The sequence below is a fragment of the Poeciliopsis prolifica genome, unplaced genomic scaffold (assembly GCF_027474105.1).
Source record: "Poeciliopsis prolifica strain line A6 unplaced genomic scaffold, Auburn_PproV2 SCAFFOLD023, whole genome shotgun sequence".
Lineage (NCBI taxonomy): Eukaryota > Metazoa > Chordata > Actinopteri > Cyprinodontiformes > Poeciliidae > Poeciliopsis > Poeciliopsis prolifica.
The window spans coordinates 2,591,054-2,609,774 of NW_026562398.1; the positions used below are offsets into that span (position 1 = coordinate 2,591,054).

The window sequence follows — 18,721 nt, forward strand, 5'->3', positions numbered from 1 at the left end:
ATAAATTTATTGATTTGTTGATGATCAACTTTTTGTGCAGCAGCAGTCACAGCCTCCCAGACACTGTTCAGAGAGGAGGACTGTTTGTTCACTAAAAGTCTCCCATTAGAAAACTGCCCATTGCCATGTTTTTTCATTTTGACAAACACAAATAAATACTTCAACTGATGTGTCTTCTTCAGAAACAGTCAGGTTTCAGTCTTGCTTACCTTGGTCACGTCTTTGAGCTCTGAACATCTTGTATTTCTAAGTGCTCCTAGTAGGTTACCGTTTTGAAATATAGCAGCACTGGAAGATAATGATTCCAGGTAGCTTCATACTTGATTTCCAATCCTTGGCAGAAAATGTGCATCTTTTTTGTCAACATGTTACAATCCTGTGGACTATTTGCTACAAAATGTCTGATGACTTTGTGATCACACCCAAATATCTTACCAATTTCAAGTGTGCTGCATCCCACAGAGACTTAGAGACAGTTTGATTTTGTTTTTGGCACATTAAAGAGATCCCTAATAATTATGCACACTTTGATATTGGGTTTTGACCTTCTTAGCCCAGACACTTCCTCATTACACAAATACATATCACCTTAATACATTACGTATTCAAATTTATCCACCCAGTAGTTAGAAAATAGAGCTAAAAAGGACGATATGGCCAATATTCTCGCATTTACTACAGTGACCCATTCTTCTGGTTCATTTCTTTGAAGCAAGTGCAGCATTCAGAATCAACAACATTTTACCATACATATTAAAGATTTTTAAGAATCTTCCAGAATATTTGAAGTGACTATTTAAATCATCATGTCAACTCAAACTGGTTGTTTATCATTTATTTCTGTGTACAATATAGCTGGTACCAATCAAGGTTTGTAGTGGGTATCTATTGAACCCAAGACAGGCATGAGCAGGTGTAATCTTAATATCTTGATGAGTGGTCAGTTATGTTTGCAGTGACGGCTGGATTAGATATTAACTGTGGCCTAAATCAATTTGTGCTGACAGATTTGGAAATTGATAATCCACGATGTGCCTTTTAAAAGCCCAGGTGAGGCCACCAGATCCATTTGTAGCAAGGGCCATCTCCATCGTAATCTCAAACAGCCAGAAGAAACACCACCGAGGGGCTGAGAGCAACCACAAGCCGCAACCATGAACGGCACAGAGGGACCCTATTTTTATGTCCCTATGGTTAATACCACTGGTATTGTCCGGAGTCCTTATGAATATCCTCAGTACTACCTTGTCAACCCAGCAGCCTACGCTTGTCTGGGTTGCTACATGTTTTTTCTCATTCTCGTCGGCTTCCCCATCAACTTCCTCACCCTCTATGTCACCATTGAACACAAGAAGCTGCGAACCCCTCTAAACTACATCCTACTCAACCTTGCTGTGGCTGACCTTTTCATGGTGTTTGGAGGATTCACCACAACGGTCTACACCTCTATGCATGGCTACTTTGTCCTCGGGCGCCTTGGCTGCAATCTGGAAGGATACTTTGCTACCCTGGGTGGTGAAATCGGTCTCTGGTCACTGGTTGTTCTGGCTATTGAAAGGTGGCTAGTTGTCTGCAAGCCCATCAGCAACTTCCGCTTCGGTGAGAATCATGCTATTATGGGTCTGGTCTTCACCTGGATCATGGCCAATGCCTGTGCTGCCCCCCCTCTTGTTGGCTGGTCTCGTTACATCCCAGAGGGCATGCAGTGCTCATGCGGAGTCGACTACTATACCCGTGCGGAGGGTTTCAACAACGAGTCCTTTGTTATCTACATGTTCATCTGCCACTTCTGCATTCCTCTTTTCATTGTGTTCTTCTGCTATGGCCGTCTGCTCTGCGCCGTCAAGGAGGCTGCTGCCGCCCAGCAGGAGTCTGAGACCACCCAGAGAGCCGAGAGGGAAGTCACCCGCATGGTCATTATCATGGTCATCGGCTTCCTGATTTCTTGGACACCGTATGCCAGTGTGGCCTGGTACATCTTCACACATCAAGGTTCTGAGTTTGGACCTCTCTTTATGACCATCCCAGCTTTCTTTGCCAAGTCATCCTCCATCTACAACCCAGTGATCTACATCTGCCTGAACAAGCAGTTCCGCCACTGCATGATCACCACCTTGTGCTGCGGAAAGAATCCCTTCGAAGAGGAGGAGGGAGCATCCACCACTGCCTCCAAAACCGAGGCCTCCTCTGTGTCCTCCAGCTCTGTGTCTCCTGCGTAAATGGAGCAACAGGCACAGGCTTCATAATCCACTCACCAAGAAGAAGACTTCCACTCCCCCAGGGAAACGACTGAAGGCTAACGTCTACAGAAATAACTTCCTCTTTTTTATTTGTACAAACGACTTGGTTCAACCTAAAGACAGTTGCAGGAAAGGTCAGCCCATTACAGAGTTGTTCCTGTATGTACAGAATATCCAACTTACCAGTCTATGAGTATTTATTTCCTCAGAGTAAAGGGGAAAAATGTTATTCTCTATCAGTTGGATCCTATATGATACTGGCTTATTTTTGAATGTAGAGGCATGTAATCAAGGCAACGTAAAATAAATCGCACTTTGCAAATGACTCATCCTGTTTATGTTTTAATTACAACTTGGGTGGAAAAGTTCATATGACTGTAGTTATATTATTCAAATAAATAAATAAATAAATGTCAATGACCTATTCAAAATGCATTTATGTCTGGAGTCAATTTCTACTTCTATTTTTGCCTGCTTTGGTGGTGTCTACCTCAGAAATGTATCATATAAAATTTTTAAATAACATTTAAAATATTATTTATGTGGTGCCTGCAAAGCTAATATAATGTAATTTCAGTCTCAGGTCACCTCGGTTTTAGATCCTAGCATAATAAAGGGATTAGGATATTAATCTTAACAAGGATACATATAAATATAAATGGACATGACACAACATGGTTTATCTGATTACGAACACTGCCTTATAAATAAAAGGTTAATAAAGATTAAGGATTAATACTTATTTATATTACCAAAAGAGACCTTCAAACAAAGGTTATGAATAGGGAGAAGTACAATTGGTGCACAGAAGAATATACTGATGTTATAACTAAAATAATTTACCAGAAAACTAAAGAAGAGTAAAGAACGGATCATAATTTAACATAGTTTTAGACATCAAGAATAAAACTGAACTCATTACTAAATTATGAGCTCATTGCTCTGGGATTATACATGCATAAATTATTTATTCATAGATTAATATTCTTTTTATTCCTTGCATGAATTTTGAACTAGAGAACTCAAAGTAAAACAGAACCTTCAAATCCAAAGAGTTATTGTGAAAATGACTCATTACTTATCATTTTACAGTACAATTCAAATGTGGGAACTGCATAAAGTTTCTCTTTAACAAAAAATGATCTAACAGTTGGATTTTATATATGATAAGTGTTGGATATGATACATCCATTTGAAAGTAAATGTAATGCTTTCAGCAGCAACGCCCCAGAAAAAAAACTATAGAGACAGAAGAAAAGGGTTTTCAATGTCAACGTAATTTCTACTCAATGGGCTCCAATAACACAAATGGCACAGTTCATGATAAATTTAGTGTGTTTTTTCTTTTTCACTGAAAGAGACAAAAAAAAAACAAAAACAAAAAAATTCTCCTGGGACAACCAGCTATGTAGAGAACTGAAATCCTTTTGAATTTGTATGCAAAACTTTATTTGATAATAAAAATAGCATCCACAGACTTCTTTTGATAGCTACATATACATTGTAATCCATCTGAAGGAAAAGAAGCTGGATAAGTCCACATCTACTTTTACTTTGACTAATGTTATGTATAGCTTCATGGGTCAAATAAAGCTATGGACAATGTAGTATTTATATATGCATAGTTATATAAAAAAAGATTGGCCCATATACATGTACTGCTTTTATCAACACAGAGACAGCATTATGTCTGGAGCACACTGCAAGAAATAATGCTTGAAGAACACAGACTGCATACAAGTGCTTTATAATACAAAGGCAGGCTAACCATAGAGAGATTCAGACCATTTAACAGCTGTTGATTGACCAAATACAGTCTTTCATTTTTAAAATGTCTTTATATACCTGACCCAGAGTAAATCAACATATTTACCATAAATTGTCAGGTCCATTTCAGAGATATAAACACAATATCACATTCCTCACTGCAGAGGTTCTTCATAAATTTCTGTTTTGTGCAAGAAAAAAGGCAACATTTTATTCCTTGACAAGTTCCTTGTAGTTACACTGGGAGAGAAAATCTCTTTACAGGTGATGACAAACTTCCTAACTGTGACTCTATCTCTCCCTCTCTCATTTTTTGTTTGGTTTTGTGTTTTTATTGGATACAGTACCATAGTGACACCAGTGATGAAACAATGCATTTGTTGTGGTTCATCCAATATATAGTTCGAGTTTTCAAACAAAACATAAAACAGAGAATAATCGCACAAAAACAAAAACATGAAAAAGCAGCAGTCAGACTTCAGTGGCGTGACAGTGTGGCTCAGAGTGGCAGAAATAGTTGTCTTGTCTACCAGGACTCACTGTACGCTACCATGCCAGTAAACCTCATCAGCTCAACGTGTCAGGGCCCAGAGGATGAACAATAAGTGAAATAAATATGAGAACTGGGCTAGAAATAAGTGTTGGGGATTACAGTGTTTCTTTAGGCCTAACAAGGTTGTTACACTACATTTTAACTTACACATGCATCTTGCACAGGGATAATAAATGATTTTTTTTTTTTGGCATATTTGAACAAACTTACTTTATGGCAGCTTCAGCTGGCAGTATGGCAAAATTGCTGACTTCTCTAAATTACTACACAGGATTTTTGAGAAATTTGGAAAACTCAGTCTTTTATGAACAGATCTGGATGTAGTTGAAAGAGGCTGTTTCAGTTTGAAGAAGGGCAAAACTAGTCATTTGGTTAAAACAAAAAGTCTCAGGCCCCAGCTGTACTACTCTAGATATTTCCAATGTTTTTGTCCTTTGTTAAAAAATCTATCTGTATCTAGTAGTACAGCTTTTAAGTGTTGTAGTAACTGTGCTTTGCCAGCAGGTGGGGAAAATACTAGCATTAATGACAATTTAAAAATATTAATCCTGGTTAAAGCGGCACTAGGATAAAGATTCTTTCCAAACAACTGGATCACATTTCCTTTCACTGAGTTTATCCTTTGCCCTCAGATCTTCTTAAGCTTACATTTGAAGCTGAATGGGAGGAGAGTCCCGACAAATCAAGAGCAATGTGGGAAAGAATAAGCACCCCCTGTTGTCACAGTTTTTAGCACAGAAAGGAACCGCAGGCAATTGAAAAGTCAGATTCTAATTCACAATTTTGGTTAATCACCACATATCCAGAGTAAACACATTTCTAGCTCACACTGGACTTTTTCATATTCTTCACTTTCTCTTACCAAAAACTCACCTTCTGATTACCAAAAACTCAAATCAAAGCTAAACTGCTTAAGATCTATTCAAAAATGTATGGAATGAATGGATCTACTCTGAGATATAAGGCTGAACATATTTGAAAAGGAAAAGCTATAATAATTAGAAAATATGTTCTTTAGCTTCTGCCTTCTTTTGAAAAAAAGACACATTTAATTGGCTCTATTGATGCCATGGTTAAAAGAAAAGAAATGTGTATCAGGTCTATGTAAAGTGTTTCTCTAGGTCATTGTTTCCTATATCCTCCACCGGAGAGGAAGATTTAACAAATATTTGCTTTAGAGTGCTTTTTTTATTTGTAGTTTTTAATCGAAAACTTTATGAATGGTAGGTAGAAGCACAGCAGAAAACGTCTGTTAGTGTAGAAAGGGCCTCAGAGTCACTAAAAATAATTTCTGTTAGGAATAATATGGGCTGTCAAACAATGATGCAACACAAACTGAAGTATAGCATGCCTACACTTCCACCTCAGCCCTTAAAGATTTAATTAGGCTCACTCAAGATGTGAGTGAAATTCAAAATAAATAGAGCAAAATTAGAAATTTTATATATTATTACTATTTATAATTTAATGCTCTAGTTTCACCATCCAATTTAAATGTAGAGCTTTGTTTTACTTCCACAGTTCTTGTGAACCATCAGCAGCTATCGTGTCGGTAATTCAGGAGTGAAAAGGACACCTAAAGCAATTTCAAAAACAAGCTCAAGATTTAGGATTTACCACAAATGGAAGCATTATTCAGACCTTTGAAGGGAACAAATATTTAAAGTCAAAAATGCCTACAAAAAGCAATATCACTGATTTCATATGCAGGCACATACAATACCTTTACTACAGTACAACAACCTCTGTTATGCTCAAAATAACAAGAACAATGACAACACAACCAGTATAAACTGATAGAGGGATTGTACTCCTGCTGTTTTTATAAATCTCTAGATGGGACCACAAGTAGTTTAGTCAATCAAATCAATTCATAAACAATTCAACCAAATGAAGAGTAAGAGTTAGTATTGTTTACAAGTCCAATTCCAGTGCATGTTACATAGTTTGCACGGACAGAGGAGAGAGCAGTGAGGGTACTCTCCTCCCTCTAGATACTGAGGTCTTTAGAATTATCTTTGTACAGCCTTCTCTTGGGCTCAGGGATCTGGTTTGAGCTGCGGCCTCCGGCGTTATTGATGGGTCCTGTCTTGTTGTAGGTAGCGTTGTTGTGTCCAGCGTTGTTCTTCATCATACTGTAATAGTCCTTCAGTCTGGGCGCTGCTGCATAGTTCAGCTCATCCCGGCTATAGTTGCTGTCAGGGGAAGAGTCCCGCTCCGATCTGTATCGCCTCTCTATTGTCCCGTTCATCCGGTGTCTCTCCTCTTTCCTCTCCGAGGAAGAGTCTCTCAGAAGATTGCCATTCTTAGTAGCTTTCTCATACGCACGGCCTCTGGGGAGAGAATCCCCTCTGTTGTTGACGCGGTCCGGGGTGGACGACTCACTCACTCGTCCAGCTACCTGGGACTCCTTGAGGAGCTTCCGTTCGAAGAGTTTCCGCTCAGGGGTGACCGAGAGGAAACCTCCATCATCGTACTCCTTCTCCGGTGTGTGGTCCCGGTGTGCACGCTCTGCCCTGCGGTCCATGGATTTCGCCCGCCGACGATCTGGAGACGAGTTGCGCTTCCTGGTTGGTGAGCGATCGAGGGAGCCACGACGGTGCAACTGATACCTTCTGTCCAGGGTAGAACTGCTGCTCGAGAGCTCTCGACCTTGCAGTTTTTCGGCAGCAGCAGTCTTCTTTCCCGAGTTGTCCTTCCTCAGAGTTTTCAGGAGCTTGGAGATACCGCTCTCTGATTCAGACTTCTTGACTTTGCGGCCTCGGCTCTTCTTGTTGCCAGCGCTGCTGTCGTTGCTGTTGTCGGGAGACTGCTGTCGGAGGGTACTTTGACTGTGACTGTTATTCCAGGTGTGATGATGATGGGGATTAAACTGCCGGCCGTGGAAGTCCATCAGATCCGAGCCAGCCCAGTCCCTGTTTTTGTCCATACCTCGGCCACGTGCAGCCTCCTCCAGGCGTGATGGTTTGTGAAGGTCTGGTGGATAACTGGACTCCAATGAGGTGTGGTATCGGCTTTTTGGTGCCAACGTTCTCACTTCCGCAGTGTTTTGTGCCCTGGGTGCGGGAGGGTGCCCGTCACTGCTGCCGTCTGCAGGAAAAGAAAAAAGGAAAAGGATTTGATGAGTACAAATAGATATGAGTTACATTTACCGTATCTTGCACAGATGACTTTTCTGTTACATTATGTGATTGCTTGCTCTGGCACAACACAAATCAATGCAGCTATGAATATCATGCAAAGATGTGTTCTTTCAAAATGCTGCATGTTTTCCAAATAAACAAGCAGCTTGTTCTAGATTGATATGCCAGATTAAAATTTAAATCTTTGCAAAAATAATTAAAAAAAATTACAAATCATTTCTGGGAGTTGAGTTTAGGTTTTTAAACAGGTTACATCAGCAAAAGCAGGAGCAACACATCAGCAAGTGAAGGGCAGCGGTTATCAATGACACAGCAGGCACCTAGAAGGTCATTCCAAACAGTATGACAAAGGCAGACCAAAACAAACCAAAACCAAATTTAAAATGTGCATTTGGCTGAATGTCTGTCAAATAACACAGGTTGCTATGGCAGCAGCATGTGATGAGTGGTGGCATCAAGTTAGTTCCATCAAAAAAAAAAAAATGTTTTCTTTAAGTGGCAAAAGGGTACGGTTTACATGGACTGACAGAAGGCACATAAGTACGGTTTAATTCAAGCGTGACGAGACATAAAGTATGTCTACAGCGTAAACACATCCGCACACAAACACAAACAAAGTAGGATGCAGGTCAGGATGAGCTGGAAGGCTGTATAAAAACTCAAAGTGAGGAGAGGGGAGATGACAGGGAGAGTGAACTGGGACAGAGTTGTTGTTGTTTATTTATTTATTTTTTTACTACAAACCGTTGTCTGATTTTGGCCCATTAGGTAGAAACAGGGCTCTCCCATCTTGTCATTCCTCAATGTACCAACAGCGAGATGAGGAGCCATCATCGCTGGAGAGAGGAGGAAGAGCCCAGCAACAAGAGACGATCAGAGAGAAGGAAGGAGGAGGCGAGAGAAGAAGACAAATAGAACAGACAAACTGTTTTACAGTGCATCCGTTGAGAGAAGAAGGATTTTGGCGTGAAAGACAAAAATATTCTTCACTTCAATTTTTTAAAATCATCCCCAACATAAACCTCTGGATTACTATGAGAAATAATACAACAGTAGAGAATAGAGCTCCGAAGAGCAAAGGCATTGTTGAATCTATGCAGCATCTTTACTGTACAGTTTCCTGTATAAATCCCACTGTATTTATCAATACAGATCTCCTCAGTTATTGGCATTAACTTAACAGTCAAAAGGCAGTGACAATTTGTATTAATCTTTCTGAAAAGATAAGATTTGTATTCAAATATTATCTTGAATAGATTTATTCAGTAAATACATTTCTAAAGAAATAAGTATATGAATACAAGTTACTTTGGTAAGATACAAAAAGTTGTCAACAGTTCAGGTGTGTCAAGATCAATTAATTTGTGAAAACGTACTAATGTCCTTTGTTAAGCACGGTGGAGGATCTGTAGTGCTGTGGGCATATTTAATCAATGAAGGCTCAATGAGTAGATTGCACAATAAACTCCTTGAAATACAAGAAGATCTTGAGTTTAACATAAAAATCATCAAATTAAAACAGTCTCAGATCAATATTGTTTTTTTTTTTTTTTTTCATAAGTGCAATGATCTAGAAAACAGACCAAATCAAAACATAAAAGCCTCGACAGAGACAAAATCCACCTTCTTTCATGGACATCTAAGTCCTCAAACCAAAAAATTGAAGCTGAAGAGAAGAGTCCATAAAAATTTTGCGCAGATCTCTAAAGACTGCAAAAAGAAATGGCAAAAGATTTCTATATATGCATCAATATTATAAAGGATTGCCAGAAAGTGGTACATATACGTTACTGTAAATTGTATTTATTTTTATTGGTAGCTTTGTCCCACTGAATAACTGTACTCATGTAAAAAGCTGGATTTGTCAAGTTTTCTGCATGGGGCTCTATAGCATAAAATATACATTTATTATCCTAAAATGTTGTTAAATATAAAATAAATATGTATCTGTTCAAGGAAATACATTTTCTATTCCACTGAGTTTACTACATGAAAAAAAGATCCGCCTTCTTTACTGGAAGAGGAGTAAAGCATCTGCTGCATGTTAACCTACCATATTCAGGAACTGATCCATCGCCTCTCTTCAGGACAAGTCGTGCCCTCCGACCTCCGTTCTTGATCAGTTCAATGGCTCGGGAATGCTTCATGTTCTTTGTGCTCTCACCGTTAATCTCCAGAATCTCATCTCCCACCTACAACGGAGAGGGTAAGTAACTGGGAAAGCCAAGTGATAAAGTGGCCTCATAAATAATGAGAAAAGAGGAAATTTAGCCTGACAAAATGCACTTAGTAGAGAATCAGAGGGAACTTGTGAGTTTCATACCCTCATCTTGCCGTTTCTGACAGCAGCCCCATCCTCGGCTAGTCTCAGCACGTAAAGGTCCATGTTGTATTCCCGGCCTCCTCTTAGGCTGAAGCCAAATCCTTTGCTGTCTCTCTCCAGGTCCACAGAATAGTACTCGGCATCCTGTGGTGTAAGAACAAGTATATATCTATACATAAGAAATACTAGGAAATACTAGTGACTTATGTATTGTGCAGCAAGGGATGAGTCCAAACTTCAGAACTAATCTAGTTGTGTTCCACAAAAAAACCCTCAAAATGTCAATGGCAGTACAATACAGTGGAATACATGAATAATTAATGCAGAAGTACATGTGAGCAGAGTACAGATCACCAAGCAAGGGCATCACAAGGGCTGCACCCCAAAGTTTCCACACTCATCCAAAGTTTGCTTCAAACACAAGATTTCTATGTGAGAACATAAATAGACCAGCCAACAAAATGTTAGATAAAAGTTCATTTCAATGTGGGTGTATATAAGGTCTGTCACACATCACAGCCTAATCTCTAAGCATAAGAAAACAGCTTTTTTGAATAAATGTTGTATTGATTTGATAGCGCCATATGCCTTTCCATCGTTTCTTTGATAAATGCAAAACTCATTAATGAGAGAACCAAAAGAATGACTGACTTGACTTTGAAATGCCATCACTGGGCAATGCAGTAACAAAGTCACACAGATTTAATGTTTTTCTATGACATCAGTTCTATTGGTGTGCAAAACAATGGAATAACCGCTCTCACTTATCAGGCATTTTAACACATGTCAAATGTAAAAACTACAATGTATATTTTGTTTGTGAATCTAAACAAATGAAAAAAAATGTAGTTTAATTTATGTTCCAGCTAAATAGTATATAAATTATGCCAGTTTCCCGAACAACTCACCACAAGTCATTATGTGCACATTATGACTTTTTTTATAATGCTGCTAAAAATTAAATGAAGTGGAAGTTCAACTCATCCCATGGTTGTAATTTGCATTCTTAGACTTCAACTTCTCCCTTCATCTCTTGGTGTATTACTGCCCCCTACTGATTAGTAAAATATACTGTGGTTGAAAAGGTTTAAGAATATTTCTGTCCCGTATTTAAATTACAGATGGACCACACAAAAGTTATGCTCTTCTCAAGAGACTCTCTGTTGTTGTCATAAAGCAATTTGTGTTTTTCTTTTATAGAGGTGACAATTCACAAATTTCCTCACCACAAGAAAGATAAACATTATTTGAGTGTTAGATTGGCAAAATATTGCAAAACTAAACACGTCTACACAAAAATAGGACCCTTACAAACCAAATTAGACAATTTATAACCAAAAATAGGTTATGTGGGCTTAGATACACTTTAACAAATTTTGAATGTGTTTTTCCAGAGTGCTTGATTCAACATATTTGTTATAATTTTAGGCAGAACGTAAACCATGACTTCATGTCTTAACATATACATGGCAATCGCAAGTATAAAATCAGTTAACTGCATTGAAAATGCTGACAATTACCTGCATTTGAGTTTGTGTAGGAGGTAGAGGAGGAGCACCTTTTGACTTCGAATGATTCCTTTCCAAAGGAAAACAAAGATTTCATGTTGGCAATATATTTCAAGCCACATTAAACTTTATTATTATTATTACATATAAAATTTGAAAATTTGAAAATGTATCAGGACCTACCGTGACTCTGTGGTCTGAGGTGTGTGTGTGGTGGTTATGGTAGCTATTTTCTCTGCATTAGTCAGCAGAGAAGCATTGGAAGATTCTGAAAACAGAGGGAAAAGAAGTTAAATTAAGTGGGTGTTTTTATTAAATGCATCAGCCTGGAGCGATGTCTCTAAAAGGCACTAAGGTGAACAAAATACCACTGTCCAAAAGAGTTTCTTAAATCACCCTTAGGCAGCTGTATTGATCTGATGCTAACTGTGTGTGATGCTGTCATCTGCTATTTTGCTCACTGACAACACTGAACCCGTTTGCGTGGATCGGAAAACACAAATGTAACAAAACACTCTCTCATTGTTTTTTTTTTGTTTTGTTTTTATGACCAGTTAAAATGAAAAAAAAAAGGCTACAGTCTAACAAGTGTCATACTTTCAATTGAAAGGAGTATGCTGTAGCTCTAGAATATCAGCCTGTTTCATTCTTCTCAGGCACCTTAGTCACTTTTCACTAATCTCGCTGTCCTACAGAGATCAATCCAAATCCCGCTTGGACTGTGTTTCTAGTGTATGTATAGGTTTCACACTGATGGTGACTCTTATCACCACTTTTGGCCGAAGTCTTTGGAAAATTAATTTTAAACTGTTCTGTGTCTGTTGAACCAGTATATTTCTATCTGAACATGATATACAGCGATTTGCAAAACTATTCAAACCTCACTAATCTTTTACATACTGTGTCATGATGAAAACCCAAACATCCGCGCATTTTGTTAGATTTTTGTCTGATGGACCATTACAATATGATGCATAATTTTGTAGTGAAAGGAAAATATATATATATTTTTTTCAATGTGTCATTTCAAAGAATAGTGGACAAATTCATCAGTCATCTCTCTATGTGTGAATCTGGTAGATACACAACTCAAAAGACCTGCAGATGTAATTGGAGTGAACGTTGGTTCCGAAAGAATCGATTCAGGTGGTCATAATACGAGTACAAAGCACATTTCTCAAAAATATTCCTTCAATTCCATAATTTTATGCCACTTTGTGATGATGTATCATATAGTAAGTCTGTAGTTGTACATTGACAAAATGTTATGTTTAACAAGCATTAAAACACCTGCAGGAAACATGCAACTTTGAAAAGTACACTGCTTGTGCTGAGATATTGTACTACATTTAATAGTGAAAGTTGGTGAAATTAGCACCAGAATAGAAAGTGTTTAATTTGTTCAATCCAGAAACTAAATGGACAAAAATCAGAGAAAAGGGAAAATTTACTTTGCCTTACTCCTCCCTATTGATCTTGCTTCTTATAAAAGGATCCACGCCATGATAAAAAAAAAAAAAAGTTCTCATGTCTCTGAAAAGCATCGATGACCTTTGCCTCCCACTACAACCATGAATAAGTCACATCATGATGCATTATGAAACATCCGTGTGATGTCGAAAGATGAGAGCCTTACCATCGCCCGGAATGATCCTGAGTGAGACGGTGTTGCCAGCCTCCTTGATCAGGTTGACAATGTCCGAGTGCGACTTGTTCGTGATGGAGCAACCGTTAACGGCCAGAATCCGATCCCCGACCTTCAGCTTCCCACAGCGGTCCGCTGGGCTCCCCTCTATGATGCGGCCTATTTTGTGGGGCATTGCCACACAAGCATTTCCAGCTTTTGTGTTTATGTATTTTTTTCATGTTAAAAAGAATATGCGGTATAGATTTGTGTGATTGAGATGATTATTTGTGTTGATTTGCATTTAATGTAAGTGGGAAACGAGGAGAAAACACAATGGAAGAAAGAAAGAGGAGGGTAGATCAATTATTCAAATCACCAAGTCCCAAATTCACCAAATGGAAGTGAAAAACTATTGTAGTTTGCACACAAATTAAAATTTTTATTGTAAAATAAGAAATAGAAAAGAGAAGTTATGTACTCCTTAATAAAAATGCAAAGGATGTCCTTTTGTCCCACAACTTGACATGTTAATTAAAGATTCATGAATCTCATGGATTTATGGAGTTTGTGTTAAAATGTCATAAGCAGTTCATATCTAACCCATTGTAACATCATAAGAAGTTAATTTATAACAGTGTTCCCCGCATTATTTCTATTGTTTATAAAGTTTTAATCAGAAGAAACTAAACTTATGGTTTCAACAGGTGTTTGTTTTACAAGTACCCAAAGTGAAAAAGGATTATTTCTGTGGTCAAATGATTATTTTCCATCTATTACAAACAGACAAGGAATCAAGAAAAATGGGACTAACGAGTCTAAACTTAAAGCAACGACTGAAAGCACAACGGGTGTATTCTTTAATCTTTGTAAGCAAAAGGTCAGAGAGGAAAATCAGAGGTACTGTACTGTCAGAAAAGAAATGTGCATCTAAAAAAATACTATCCCTACTGCTGAAAACAGATAGGTCAGATATAATTTTAGGTTTACAAAATAGCAGATTGTAGTAATTTGTGATTCTTCCATTGTTAACAACATTGAACAACAACAGACCACTTAAAAATTGCCAGGTCACAATAACTTTTTTCTTAGCGATTTAAATTTAAAAACAGCAAGTTAGTATCCGGTCCCCGATAAAAATGAACCACATTCAACTTTATCTCTGCTCTCCATCTTTAGAAGTGGAGTTGATGAGTCAGTTAAATATTGGTATGTTAAATAACAATTTTGTTATATTATCCAATTTTAATTTAAAGTGCAAAAGTTGATATAACCTCATGTTTTAATCTGTATTTTATGAAAGACACATTATTTTTATATTTAGGTGTGATGGTCTGGAATTTGTAAACAACAATTTGGGTGATAGAAAGATTGTAGATTTCTTGGGAGAAAGTTATATTCGGCGCATATGATATAAACTGCTTATAACCTTTTCACAGAACCTCGCCATATTCTGAACTATCCCTTTAAAACTTTTTGTGAGTCTAGTCAGGTGGAGACTGAAAACATGACAGGACATTGTTGAATCAAGATGAGTTTAGGATTCCTGATGGCAACTTAAGGAAAATCCCTGCTCTCTCCAGTTGTCCTTCTCCTCCTGTTTTACTTTTCCTATTTCTCCTACAGTGTTCATTCAGCAATCTGCGCAGCATCCATATTAATTACGTAACCTTTCTTCACATTCACCTCTCCTCTGCCTTCATTGAAAATGCACTTGCATGCTGTCATTTTATTTAAATAATGAGTTATGGGACATTACAGGGCTTGACAAGGATTTAACACCCAATCTGCTAAGCACAGCACCGGCTCTGGGTCATGGAACGAGGGGATTTGCTGGGGAGATGGGTTTTGATAGACTTAGGAAAAATGTTTTTTTTACCAGACACTTACAGGGAACTCAATCAGACGAAACTGCTTTTATTTTTCGGAGAACTGACAGGCATTAAGAAATCTTGAAGGAACGCTCAGAGTAATGTCACTTGTCAAAAAACGAATTGTTGATTTCAGCCCGTGTCCCACATGGTTACAACCCATTAGGGGGCTATAGCAGAAGCCTTAGTCACACTTAGGAATAAAGGAGGAGCAAAGACACTAAAACACAAAGGGGAAGAAGAAATAACAGAAACCTTTTAAGGCCTGAAGAAGATCAGACAAGGTCGTTTTCCAGCACTGTCATTGTTAATCACTAATTAATTCTAAAATTGCATTCTGGAAAGCAACACCATTAGCTCCTGGTATCAGTGGAACCTCCTCAGGACACTTAGTGTGGCTAGAGTATCGTCCAGTCTCGTCTTTCACCTATGACACATCACATTACATCATCGTAACAGGGTCCTTGATATGACATCGGTGTTCATCACTCAGAGCTTTATACTGAATTTGTTCAAGGACAGCTTGTGCAATTTCTCCTCAAAGCCTGACCGACTTTACTGAATGCATGTCTGGTGTGTTGCTGCGATGCATAAAAGTTTAAGATTGCTATCAGTGAGATTGAGAATATGATGGAAATATTGGCGAGGGCCAGGATGAGGGATACATCTTTTCATATGGGTGAGAGAGCAGGGATTTTACAGAATTCTGGTTTATCTACAGAGTAAACAAATTTCACAGTCCCACATCACCTACCGAATGTAGTGCCAGCATCAGGCCGGGAGACGGACGACACAATCACAAAACCGAATCCTTCGTTTTCTCCCCGCTGGATCTCCACGTCGTAAGGCTGCAGAGAGGCCGGAATCACGGCGCTCCCGCTGCCGCCTCCACCACCACTGCCTATGCCGCTGGTAGATCCACTGCCAGAACTGACTGTGTTCAGTGAGTTCTGACTCCCCTGAGGGGTCCGCTTGCCTTCTGTTAGGCTGGGAGCCTGGGTGCTGCTGTGGTGTGAGGAGGCCGGCGATGGGGGAACGTCACCTTCTCCCTTTGACACTGGGGATAAAGAGGGTGAGAATACAGTGGTCAGATAAATGAGCTAAGAAGCAACTGGCAACAATATGTTTACATAACACAAATGTGACCGTGCATGACACATAGATAGATGTACATGTTTAACGAGAAACTTTCATCACCTCCGTATCCGGGGGTCTTGCGTCTGACCGTGAGGTTGACATGACCCTGTTTGGCAGCCTGCTGCATCAGCTGAACCACCAGCTGGTGCGACTTTCCCACTACTGCTGTGCCGTCCACACAGATGAGCTCATCACCAGAACGCAAGCGGCCATCTTCATCTGCAGCCCCGTACTTCACTATGTGGCCAATGTAGATCTGGAAAAAGACAGAAATGTTTCACTCAAGATACCTTTTATAAATAAGTATGAAATTGAGAATATGAATATTCAGAAACCAATAAAAGCATGGTTTCGTTGAATTATTTCAGTGTGTTTATGAGTGACAGGAGAATTAAAGGGGTTGTGTAATGTATATACTAGACACATAATGACATAATGGCCGGCAGTACAATCAAGTAGCTATGCTACCTTCCATTGTTATACAAATGTTGCATATATGAGAACATATATTAATATGCCTATATATTTAATGCCTTCATAATTTATAATGTTCTTCATAATGACTTCATAATTTAATGCCTTAGAATTGGGTTTCTGTCTCTAAACTCCTGCTCTTTCTGAAACTCCACCTTCAGGATGTCTTAATAACATCGCTCTTCTATTAACCCTTTAACAATGTTTTCACTAGCGTTGCACTGAGAATTAGCTCATATAATGAGCTTAGCAGATGTACAGTTCCACCAGATGTTTGTTTACTAATTGCTGCTGGCTAGTCTGAAGGGGCTGAATGGGAAATGAAAGAATTTCTCAAAAATGCATGACAAAATCAAGGCAACACTTCAGGTATGTTTTTGATTAATAACATTATAGCATGATGTGAAGCTCATAAAACGTTAATTTTACATAATACTGGCCCTTTCATCGTGTTTGTTGAATAAACATTTGATGCTATGGAGATTAGAAGATGGTATAACAAAAATATCCCAAAAAATGTAATCCCACAGGCAGACATTCAGATTTTGAAACAATTAAACTACAGTGGCTGTCAAAGAAATGTCTGCAATCTTTTTTTTATTTTTTTATTATTTTTATTATTTTATTTATTTTTCAGTGGATTTTCTTTGGATTCAATATTCCAAAGCTTCCACTTATGGCCCCCCTGCAAAGTACTGCTTCATGCAACATGCTAACCTCCTCGGCCTAGGCTATACCAATCTGCTGACTGAGCCCAGACTGCTCTGGTCTGGCCCATCATATCAAAGCAGACTTTCTGCTTGTGAAGTGCTCTTGGACCAATCAACAAACCAACTTCCTGTGAGGCAGACTTGAAACTTTCTACCACTTTACTTTATCCAATTGCAAGCTTTCTGTCATTCTTCAACTTGCTTTCCCTTTCATGATGAACAACAGCACAAGGATCGGAGGATACGGCCTTCGCTTCTCCTAACAAGCTGTCTGTAAGGTTCTCCAGAGAGCAACAGCTCCAGATAGGGAGTGGGAGTAATTTGTTAAGACTTTGTGCTATTCTGGTGTAAAGGCAGACAGAACTGAAAAGACAGGGGGGAGAAAAACTAATGAAGCAAGCAGCCTCAAACTGAGGAGCATTCAGAAAAGTATTGTTACTTTATGTAAGCATTTATCTACACACTTATCTATTAATTTGTAAGCATTTACAGTAAATAATGAGATATAAACGTTAAGAGACACTTACAGGTTCTCCAGGCTCATTTCCTCCCAAAATGCGGAAGCCAAAACCAGTATCCTTTCGCCACAGGAAAATGTCTTGCTCCTGGCAATCTGGCACTGAAACATACATTAAAAAATAAATAAATAAAAAAAATTAAAAAATCCTTATTGATCCATTACAAACCTAGAAGCTGCTATTTTTACCAACTACAACCAATGCTTTCTAATCACTAAACCAGTGCTTCATTGTTCAGTGTGTCTTGTCCTTTTTGCAAAGGAACTGTCACAGAAATATCCAAGATATATTTGTGTTTTTCTTTGCCTTACTTTGTTATAGAGAGTGTGCGATTGGTTGTGTCTGTCGTCTTGTGCATGTTCTGTTCAAGATGACCTGAATGAAAACCTAAAAACTCACCTAATGGAGCTATACTATTCATTTGTATTTACAAGACAAATCAGATTTGCGCAGATTGATTTCTTTCTTCTTTTTACCGTCTCTTCTCTGCTTTACATCTTACTCAAACATGTGAAGTGTCCCACATATTCGCATCTTGCCACAGCGTAAGCAGACTGTGGAGGAGGACGCAGGCAGTTCAGTGTCAGTCTGTTCAACCCACAGGGCCAGCATGCACAGGAGGCACAAGGCCTCTTTAATGCACCGCCTGCTGTCAGCACGGCTGCCTCTCGAGGCCAGCAGTGAACCCAAGTTCTTCACCTTCATCTAATATGTGGTTAGTTTGAATTAAAGTTTCTGCTAGGGTTCTAATTAACCCTCAGTTCACCTGGGAGGAGCAGTGATCAAAGCTACGTGTATATTTTTTAAAGAGTGAAGCATCTGAACTTTCTCTTGGTTTCTTTAAGAGAAACCA

The 18,721-nt window shown here is 38.7% G+C and overlaps 2 protein-coding genes across 24 annotated transcripts in view; one reads left to right on the top strand and one right to left on the bottom strand.

The window, feature by feature from the left end:
* The first annotated feature begins 1,058 nt into the window (after nt 1-1,058).
* LOC129370240 (rhodopsin) lies at nt 1,059-2,565 on the top strand. Its single transcript, XM_055046069.1, has one exon. The coding sequence runs from the start codon at nt 1,155-1,157 to the stop codon at nt 2,217-2,219; it is 1,065 nt and encodes a 354-aa protein (XP_054902044.1). The 5' UTR covers nt 1,059-1,154; the 3' UTR covers nt 2,220-2,565.
* A 1,100-nt stretch (nt 2,566-3,665) lies between these two features.
* LOC129370231 (membrane-associated guanylate kinase, WW and PDZ domain-containing protein 1-like) overlaps nt 3,666-18,721 on the bottom strand; it is a 96,365-nt gene continuing 81,309 nt past the window's right edge. For 18 of the 23 annotated variants that reach the window (XM_055046046.1, XM_055046045.1, XM_055046038.1 and 15 more), the window contains 9 exons: nt 17,878-17,969; nt 16,227-16,422; nt 15,784-16,086; nt 13,171-13,374; nt 11,718-11,802; nt 11,547-11,604; nt 10,027-10,170; nt 9,757-9,895; nt 3,666-7,650 (listed from right to left, as the gene is read on the bottom strand). In XM_055046046.1, coding sequence (XP_054902021.1) covers nt 6,551-7,650; nt 9,757-9,895; nt 10,027-10,170; nt 11,547-11,604; nt 11,718-11,802; nt 13,171-13,374; nt 15,784-16,086; nt 16,227-16,422; nt 17,878-17,969 — 2,321 coding nt within the window. In that variant the 3' untranslated portion in view covers nt 3,666-6,550. Of the gene's footprint in view, nt 7,651-8,447; nt 8,540-9,756; nt 9,896-10,026; nt 10,171-11,546; nt 11,605-11,717; nt 11,803-13,170; nt 13,375-15,783; nt 16,087-16,226; nt 16,423-17,877; nt 17,970-18,721 lie in introns of all 23 variants that reach the window. The other 5 variants (XM_055046053.1, XM_055046055.1, XM_055046056.1 and 2 more) reach the window with 2 other exon arrangements.